The 10,420-nt window shown below is 44.5% G+C and overlaps 1 protein-coding gene across 1 annotated transcript; it reads right to left on the bottom strand.

The window, feature by feature from the left end:
* Positions 1 to 3,941: 3,941 nt before the first annotated feature.
* Positions 3,942 to 9,106, bottom strand: SLITRK4 (SLIT and NTRK like family member 4). Its single transcript, XM_062006778.1, has 2 exons — positions 8,902 to 9,106; positions 3,942 to 6,505 (listed from the first exon to the last, which is right to left on the bottom strand). The coding sequence occupies exons 1-2, from the start codon at positions 9,104 to 9,106 to the stop codon at positions 3,942 to 3,944; spliced, it is 2,769 nt and encodes a 922-aa protein (XP_061862762.1).
* Positions 9,107 to 10,420: the final 1,314 nt, after the last annotated feature.

Raw genomic sequence — 10,420 nt, forward strand, 5'->3', positions numbered from 1 at the left:
TTATTTCAAAATAGAGTGATTATAAATACATTCTTGTTATATTTCCTTCCTAGTGCTTTGGATGCAACCAAAAAAAAGACCCCAAAAAATCTCACTGTGCTCATTTCATACAATATCTATGTACAAGTCATGCAAAAGATACTATAGCTATTATACCACCATCAAGTTCTGGATGTGTTTTGTTGATTCTGAAACATCTCTTAACACTGCTCACAAGGCCATGCCTTTTATCATTTATATTGTCATTATGGCTTTTTAAAAAACCAATAAATTTTAAAAATAGATATTTTTTACTTGATTTGTCTCCATTATTGTCAATCTTGAACAGAAAAAGCAAAATATAAATCCTTTAATGGTCTCGTGTTCTTGCACCATGGTAGTTGCTTTCTGATAAAATGTCACAAGTTTTTTGTCTTTTACAAGGAAATGACTGCACTTTATTGATTTCATTTAAAAATGGTAACTTCTTTATAGTACAATGAAGACAACAGATTATGTCAACACCTTCACTGCTTTAGTTTCTGTCTATGGGTCATAGCAGCCATTTTACAAGCACGGCCACTCAAATCAATATAATGAACAAGAGAGATCTATTAAGCCACATCCGAAGAGTCACCTTCCTGACTATAGATTTGAATGGACATTACACTAAAACTGCTGTGCAGACACATACACCGTTTCAAAACATGGAGAAAAGGAACTGACATCAAGGTTCTCATTCAAAGTAACAATTTCACAGAAATACAGTGTTTTGCCAACTCGTACGTTCTCCACTCACGCTATTACGCCGACGTACTGCACCAGATATGTAAAACACTTAGGAACAATTTCTACAAGAGGGTCCAGATTGTGCAACCTTAATTGGTGCTGGTGAACCTACACTCAACTGCATAATCCCAGGAGTCACTGGTCTCTATGTACTATATACAGTGGTTGTGAGCTGGCTTTTCGAGAAGTCAGTGACAAAACTGAGTCCCAGGTGTTTAATTATTATAAGCTCATGTACAGAGTCTCTGCACACAATTTAGGTTGAGCTTAAACATTTTATTGGATTGGGACCTCCATGAGCAGGAAAATCTGACTCAATGTAATTGTACTGTGCAATGGTTCAAGTCCTCTTTTGGTTCAAATTCCTCTTTTGATCAGTGAATAGAAAAGCTAACTACAAAACAACCCCTAAACAACTCAAAACCAAAACACATCACCAAAAAAAGGCCACACAAAACAAACCAAAAAACCTCTTATGATTTCAGCCGAGGACAGCATGGTCATTTATCATTGTTCTTTTAACTCAGGGCAACATGAGTAATAAGCACACCAGTTTTAACATCACTGAAAAGTTAGCTTATTTGCTATTTTTAATATTTGGAATGCATGCCTCTCAAGAGAAGGGTATAGGACATGACAGTCTCTGACAATGCACTGAAGTGTATGAGAAACTTCCTCTGCTTTGGCAAATCCCAGTGAACCTGGATACATTTTCAAAGCCATGCAGCCCTGTGCAGAGCAGGCACAGCGACCCATTATTCTTAGCCTATTGATGAAGTCATTACAGTCTATCATGTCAGTACATCTTGAACACACCTTAATCCACAGCCACAGCAAACTCAAATTTTCTTATTAAAACCTTGGCCACCATTGGTCAACCAAGAACATTTTATACTAGAGATGCATATGTACATAATGTCCATGTCCTGAAAATCCCTATGACACCCTGAATAAAGTTGATTGTTGTGCATGGATAGCAGCAGCTTTTTGAAAGAAACTCAGCCAGCAATTTACCTGTTAGAATTTTATTATCTGAAGTCATGGATATACTCTGTAGTTTGGAGAAAAAAAAATAAAACAACCCTCTTTGTAAGTTACAAGAGCATAAACAAATGTCTGAAAGTAGAAAAATGCTTCATTCTGTTTTCTCTTAAGTGACAAAGCAGTGCCTGTTTCTTTTTGGTGAACTTTGTTAAAAGTCTATTGCAAGCTGGTTGCCAAGTATCATTTCAGAACAAAAATTTCACAGAGGTGTCATAAAGGCCTGAAAGTAGAGGTTTATAATGGGCAATAGCTGACACAGTCTTCTCCACAGTATTACTATTGGGTCTTGCTGTAATATTTACTAGTTTTAAAGTAATGAAAAATGGTCAAATGTATATCTTACTAACCTTAACTGATTTATACATTGACCATAAAAAGTGGTGGTGGGGGGGTGGTTTTGGAAGCAAAGGAGATAGAAGGTCTTACCCAAACCTCATTGAAATGAATGAAAAAATTCCTTTTCTAGTCAAAGAACTTTTCTTAGTCTCATAGTATAGATTTGCTGTATGATGCTTTACCAATATATCTCACTTTACCAGTATTCTCATTTCAAGGTACCATCTATCAGTGAAGAACAGTGGGGATTTTCCATTCTCCTGACTGCTTTTTTTTTCATAGCAATTCAGATTCAGCTTTTACAAAGGCAAGTTTTACTCTCTAGATATGAGCTACAAAATACTCTGAGACCACTACATTCATTTTACATTGTGGTTTTGAATAGACACAGTTTGCCATATTGTTCACTGCTCTGGACAGGTTTTTTTTCTGACTGAGAGCAGCCAGACAGATAATAAGGAGAGAAACTTAAGCACATACAATTAAAATATTACCCTTACCATGAGTTCCTGTAAATATTTGTAGTGAACACTATTTAGATTTAGCTGTAGAACCCTGAAAAGCAAGACAACTGGTGGCAAATAATTGCCTGAGACACAATACTAAAAAACTAATGAATCTATTTTTAAAATGCACCATTGGTAACAAATCTGAAATAAGATAATATGCTAATTTCACAAGAATAGTACAGAACAATTTTATTATTATTCTTATTATATCTGATCACTTCATTCTGGATATGCTTATACATTACATCCCCAGATTCTGTTTGGTACATTGTTCTGGTTTTATTTATACTGAATGATTAATGCATTGTGATCAGGAAAACAAGTCAGGCATATTAAATACATATTAAGGAGTACATATTTTTTTCCTATTTAGTATACAAAGTATTTCATAAATATGAATTATATTACAAAAATAATTTCTGCTACGCTCACACAGTAAGCACTTTGACACTTTTGGACAACCTGTTGGGGTTGTGTTTCATGTAACTGAGAAGGAACTCTAGTTTTAATTGGAGATGAGTCTTACAACAGATTCTGCATAAATATCAAAGGTTTTCTTCAGATGCCACAAACACTGCAGAAGTCAGGTCGATCTATTTTCTTTCTTTCTTTTTTCCTTTAATTTTATGTATAGACATGTATGCTTCAAGTGGTCAAATTTATTTCATAGGTATGTAATGCATGGTATATTTGAAACAAATATTTGCACAATTTAACATTATAATTCCAGTGGTTTCAAGATGCAGGCCATAAATGTAACCAATTTACACATACTATCGAATGTTCTCTCTTTGCATGCTTGTTACTTTCCAGATAATCTTTAAACAGTGCCATTACAACACCACAAATCAAAGGATTACTCCAGTTCCACCAACTTAAATCCACGTGCAGGATGAAGGACCCAGCTGAGGTACAGAGATCAGTACCAGGTTTCTTGTGTTTGTTCTAACAAATCACAAGGAGACGATGGTTTTGCATTTAAGGTACAAAACATATATGCCTCTTGAGGTTAAATTCAGTGTAACGTGTATAAAGCATCCCTTTGGCAATAGAGTTTGCAGTATCCCTACAGGATTCCACAGGGCATGAGCTTCGTGTAGTAAAATCTATTAAGGAAATTCTCCTCTACTCGACAAATAGTATGCAGCTACAGTTAATCAGACACCCTTGGAGACACCTGCCTCTATGCCTATCAATATAATATAGTATTTGGAAGTTAAAAGTCAACAAAAGGCACTTTCATCATTAAATAAATGTCCTCTGTAGGCAATAAGATTGTATGACCTATATTTTATTCAAAGCTGTTTGTTCTTCAAGGACTTGTAAGTAGTCAGGTGAACCTTGAAGTTTAGCTTTTAGTTCAAAATATTCACTTTTTCTTTGTTCTACTACAATTTTACTATGATTACCACCTATTAGAGATTTCTTGGATTTTTTGTCTTGTAGTTTCTCTGGGTAACGTATTTCAAAGCCACTGACCCCTATGCTGTTGTATTCTTTTTTACTTTCAAGAAAATTTTGAATAAATACATTGGAATCCCTGCCGGGGAATAACTCATCCAGTTCATCGATTGTGCTAAGTCTTTTTCTGGTATCCACATGCAATAAATCTTTCTCCTTGTCATTGATATTTCTCAGAATGACTTTTTGCCCTGGTGGGTCAGCAAACGTGAAGCCCGTCTCAGACTCTTTTAAGCCACAGGTATGACTTTTGCTCATCTGCTCAATGGTTTGAGGAATGAAGGCCTCTGCACCTAGTCCATCTTTTTTGTTTGACTTGTGATCGTGCTTTCTCAGCTGCAGCTGCATAGAGCTGCACTCTTGATTTCCCATCCCTTCGTGCTTTACGGTTGGTTTTTTGTTGCGCCGAAGCACAAAAACAAGGAGACAAAAAGCAACAAACACCGTTAAAATAAGCACAACTAATATGCTTAAGATTAGGATGGACAACGGAACGGGGCCACCAGGAGGACTCCGAACTGGTCCTGGTGGTGTTGTAAAAGTAACAGCAGGCACAGGACTAGTGAACAGAGAAGATGGCTTGTTTAAAAGTTTAGGACAGAGGATCTCATTTTTCAGAGACTTAAGTTCAATGTTAGCAAACTGTACAGGCGTTTCACATTTCAATTCCTTCACCACAATACCTTCATTTAGCTTTTCGAGCCAGAGTTTTAAAGCAACTAAATCACAAGTGCAGTCCCATGGGTTACCTTCCAAATCAATCTGTGTAAGAGATTTTAGCTGATCAAGAACGCCACTTACAGGTAAATACATGAAATGATTGTTCCTCAGGTTCAGTCTAGCAAGCGGCGCACCAGCAAAAATGTAGGCTGGCAAGCTTCGGAGAAGATTGTTGTTCAGGTAGAGCAACTGTAAGTTCGGCATTAAGTCAAAGGTGCCTGCGAGGATTTCTTTGATAACATTGTATTCCAAATATAGATATTGCAAGTTGTGGAGGCCAGCAAACATTTCTGGGCTCAGACGCTCGATCTGATTGCCATTGAGATACAACCTCCGTAGGTTTGTAAGGTTGCGGAAAACTTCTCCTCTGATCACTGAAATCCGATTGCTGCCTAAATGGAGCAAATCCAGCCCCTCGAACTCGAAGAAATCCGTAGTGTCCACATCCTTAATATAATTGCCATTTACATGCAGTTTCTTGGCATTGAAAGGTTTTGGGACGAGTTCGGCCATGGACTCTATGTTTCTTTCTTGGCAATTTACACTTAATCCCAAGTCTGAAGGATGCGTTTTGCAAACACAGGGGATGGGACAAGGAGTTAAAGGAGGCACCCTGGTCTGGTAAGATACAATTTGACTAAGGTTGCGATTAGAGAATGCTTTGCCTGCTACTATCCCCGAGATCTTGGAAGGGTTTGTAGTCTTTGGCGGCTTTGTGACTAATCTGTGCAGCGACGTCTGGGTGGTGTGGCCGTTTGGTGTGCTGTAACCCGGCTCCAACTGCGAGGGAGGCAGGATGCGCACGTCGAAATCGCTCCCTGTCCCCATGGAGCACAGCTCTTGCTTGTTGGTTTCTTTCAGCAGCCGTCCATACAAGTCACTGGGTGTTTCACAGATAGCTTCTCCAATGTAGATGTTATAGGGCATGTTCTCCAGCCACGCTTTCAAAGGCAACAAATCACAAGTACAATTCCAGGGGTTGTCTTCCAGCTGCAATTCAACAATTCGCCCAATGTGTTCCAGAACTCCAATGTATGGAAGCTTCTGTATTCGATTCCCTCGTATATCCAGGTGGGTTAGAGAAGCAAATCGAAAAATATTATCAGGAAGAAATGAAATCAGGTTGTCATTAAGGATCAGGACTTTCAACTTGTGAAGCTTATTGAAGGCTCCTCGTTCAATAAACTTGATTAAATTGTAGTCAGCTTGGAGATATTCCAAGTTCTCTATGCCAAGGAAAGTGTCAGCTCGGAGGATCTTTAATTCATTGTTGTTTAAGTGCAACTGTTTTAATGCACTAAGACCCATAAAGGCCCCTCCCTCAATGTTCTGTAACTTGTTATTACCCAGTTGCAAGGACACCGCATGAGTAAAATTAAGAAAGGAATTTGGGTAGAGAATAATTAGCAGGTTGTTTTGAAAGTTGAGGTGGTAAAAATTAGACCATGGTGGCTTAAGCTGATTTGGTCTGTAGACTGCAACCTTCTCACAGTTGACATACAGTACATTCTCAACTGACACACAGGAGCAAACATTGCAGATTTCCACAGATATATCAGCATCTGCAGTTGTAGAAGAAACTGGAGATGACAGAAGCAGAAAGAGCCACAGAAACATCTTCTTGTGATCAGCAAGCAACCTTAGGCTCCTGAACAAAGATAAAGAATCTAAAGAAAAAAAGAAGGAAAGAAAAAACAAAACAAAACAAACAATGTCTTTCAGTTGTCATCGTTCCAAAATGTCATTTGGGTTAAAAATTGTATACCACTGAGCTACTGTACCTGCCAAGGATAACAGATAAACTACAAGCACTGAATTGTAAATAACAGGAAAGATTTTAACAGTCAAATCAAGACACAAGAGCTAGAAGGATTTCAAATATGGAATGTAAATTTCTGTAGACAAACAGAAATAACTCTGAGGTCTGTCAAATATATTTCTGTCTCTTGTACATGCCAAACATGCATAACTAACAAAGTAAAATAACCAAAGGAGATTCCAATTTTATGCATATTTACTCTCCTCAGTCCTGCACTGCTCGCATGTTGCCGTGCATTTCAGGGATATTAAACACAAACGCTGATGTTATGCATGCCCAAACGTCAGGGCTGGCATAGCACAATATAGAAAGGATGAAGATGCAGACACAAAAAGCAATGCCAATACTCAATGTATGTTTCTATAGCATCAACACAGAGACGTTATCACTACGGTAATAGTGAGATTCACTCAAGGCATGCATACACGTTGCTTCTGTCACTTATTATGCCTAGTTTAAATAAGTAGGTGGTAAACATTGCAGAAATACAGTGAACTATTCACAAAAGAAGATCAGCTCAGGGTGACCAATGGAAGCACATACAGATATGGAAGAAGCATGCACAGGCATACAGCCCCATCCCCAGGAATAACAACACCCTGACTTGCAGGGCAAAACAAAGTCACAATTCCCCAGCCTGACGCTGTTGAAACCTGAGAACTTTGGGGTTTGGTGGGTTGTTTTTTTTTGTAAACCTTATGCAATTTGCTCTTAACCCTGCACTGATACAAAGGTGGCTTTCAAGAAACCTTCACATACAGTCAAGCCAGATGAGCTGCCATTTTTTTAGGAAGAACTGAAGCCACAGCATTTCCTCTGAGTTAGAAGGTAGCCTTTTTTTTTTTTTAGAAACGAAATCATTCAATAATCAATAAATTGCTCCCCCCACCTTTCCCATTCCCCCCATTTCCCAACTTGTCCCTTTCATTTCCTGCTGTGGGAAGCCACCGAGTTGGCAGGAGGGAGCCGGGATGGAAGTGGAGAAAGCAGGTGCCAGCTGGAGGGAGGAGAATCGGGCTGGAGGGAGCCGCGAGGAGGGGAGGATGCGCCGGGGGACCTGGAAGGGAGGGCAGAGGAGGGATGAGGAAGGAAGAAAGGGAGGACAGAAGGACAAGGAGAAGAGAAAAAGCTAAGAGGAGGCAAGGGAGGAAGAGGGGAAGGGACAGCTGGAGGGGTCAAGGAGGCCGCGGAGACGGACCACGGGGAGAAGAGGGAGCGGAAGAGTTGCTGTTGATCGCCGCAGGCTCCCGACCCTGGCCACGGCGAGCGAGCGCAGAGGGACAGCCCGAAGCGCCCGCGTCCCCACCGCTTCACCTCCCGCCCCTTTCCAGACACCGTCCTCGCGTATCTCTTCCTCTCCCACGCTCGAGTCCCCTCTTCTTCCTCAGTCCCGGAGACGCGGCCGGTGCCAAGCGGACACACTGCGGGTGCGGCGCGGGGCTGGCGGCGGGTCGGTGAGCCCGGCAAGGAGTGCGGGCACTACCGCAATGTTTTGCCGCAACCGGCTCGGCTGGTGCCGGGTCCCCTGTGTCGTGGGCGCCCCGTCGCCCTCTGCCTCCCGGCGGGGGATGGCAGGAGGGACACAGGCGCGCACACACCGCACGCACATGCCGGCTGGGAACGGGCACAGCACGGCGATGCAGCCCAGCATCTCTTCCACCCTCCCTTTGAAATAAGGCACAACCGTGGTCCCTGCCAGCAAATGCTCCCCCCCCCCCCCCGCCCCGCGCCTCCGGCACCTTTGCAAAGTCCAGCCCGCAGCACATTCATACACCCCTTTCCCCAGCCCCAATGCGCAGATCCTGCCCCCACCCTCCCTTCCCGCCGTCCCTCCCACACCTCCACCGGCTTATCCGGGCCGCCTGGCCCCAGTCCCTTCTCTCGCCCACGTCCCCGGGAAGAATGGGAGAGGGCAGAGCTGCGCCGGGTGCCGCTGGCCGGGGCTCCGGAGGCGGCCGGTTGGCTGGGAGAGGCGAGCGAGATGGCAGAGAGGCTCCGTCAGAAAGCCACTGTCGCCTCGTCTCCCGCCCCCCTCCCCTCCCCCCTCTCCTTAAAAATAACAGCAGTAATTACAATAGCAATGAAAACAAAACCTTCGGGATAATTAAAAGAAATTAAACCGCCAACGTAAATCAGCCCCGCCACGGCCCCGCTGCCCGCCCGCACTCACACGCCCGGCGGAGCGACTGGCCGCCCCCGGGGATGCTCCCGGCGATGCTCCGGGAGAGCCGGCACCTTCCCTACCTCTGCGGCCGGGGTCGCCGCGGCCCCCCTCCGCTGCACTCCGCCGTTCTCCCCGCGAGGTCTCCCCTCCGGCAGCTCCGTGCCCGCGCCGAGCGGGGGGGCGGCCGGGAGCCCGCCCGGGCCGGCACCCCCGGCTGCGCTGAGCGCCGAGACGCGGAGCGAGCCGAAGCCCGGCGCTGCGGTACCCCGGAGGGCTCCGCCGCATGCAGCAACCGCCTCGCTGAGCCCTGCCCCGACACCGCGGTGCCCCGCACACATGCGGGGAGAGGATCCCTCTGCACACGAGCGCCCGCTCCCATCGCACTGCTCTCGCCCACCCCTTGCACGCAGAGAGAGCCCCCTCCCCTTCGCCACACGCACAACACACATGCACGCACGCACCAAGCGCTCAGGAGCTGCTTTGGAGGGGAAGCAGACTCCGCTCCGGGGAAGCAATCCCAGCGCAACGGAGCCGCCGGAGCTTCTCCCGCACAGCGCGCTGCGCCGCCGTTACCTTTCCCGCGGAGATGCTGAGCTGCGCCCCGCGGAGCTCAGGAGGGGGCGGCGGGAGCGGCGGGGCCCCGCTGCCGCGCCGGTCGCCGCGGGGCCGCCATGGGCGACGAGCAGCAGCTACAAGTGAGGCTCGGGGCACAGCCGGGACGGGGCCAGCCCGCCCCCGCTCGCCTGCCCAACGCCCGGCTGCGCGCCGCTGAGCACGGCGGCTGGGGAAAGAGGAGCGGGGGAAGGAGAGGGAGGAAAAGAAAGGGTTCTCCCCTCATCTTCCCCCCCCTCCTCCCTGCGCTTGAAACAAAAGTAGAGGTGGAATCTGAGTGGGCAGGATGGTAACATTTGCTGCATTTAATGTGAATTGCAATTATGGAACCAAATCACTGTGAGGAGACATACTCGACCCGTTCTTAAGACAGCACAGCTATTTGTGTATCTCATTCTTTGTGGTTAGGTGAAATTCCTCCTCTGCTTAGGTAACAGCTGCAGCCAGATGAAAAAAAAAATCCTCTAGTGTTATGCACTTCTGCCAAAACAGATCCTGCTAATTAAGAGCTCCTATTTACTCTACCTTTCATAATACACTTTAAAATGGTAATGAATACCCCCAAACAGGGTGACATCTCTTTCCAAGGCGGAAGAGCCAGTTAACCAAATGAAATCTTGCGAGGGCAGTTCAACTGCTTATCATTTACCATGAATGCCAACATGATTCAGTTAGGAAACTGTTTATGTGTTGCACACATACCAGTTGTGAGTGTTAGTTCTGGGCAGTAAGCATTAGGGAATAGAAAACAGCAAGTGCTTTCTTCATTTACAGAAATTAAATAAAGAGCTCGCTCCGAAGGCTGACTGCATCTAATTGAAATAATTGCCGAGTGGTATTTTGCATTATGCGGGTAGACTGATACCTGAAAACAAATGCAGCTGAGGCATCAACAATTTGCATATCACAACACAACTGAAAGTGATCTGTGATTAATATTCAACCAATTTAAATCTGAAGACTTTAAAATGTAAACTCTCTTAATTA

Source organism: Colius striatus, chromosome 13 (assembly GCF_028858725.1).
Source record: "Colius striatus isolate bColStr4 chromosome 13, bColStr4.1.hap1, whole genome shotgun sequence".
Classification (NCBI taxonomy): domain Eukaryota; kingdom Metazoa; phylum Chordata; class Aves; order Coliiformes; family Coliidae; genus Colius; species Colius striatus.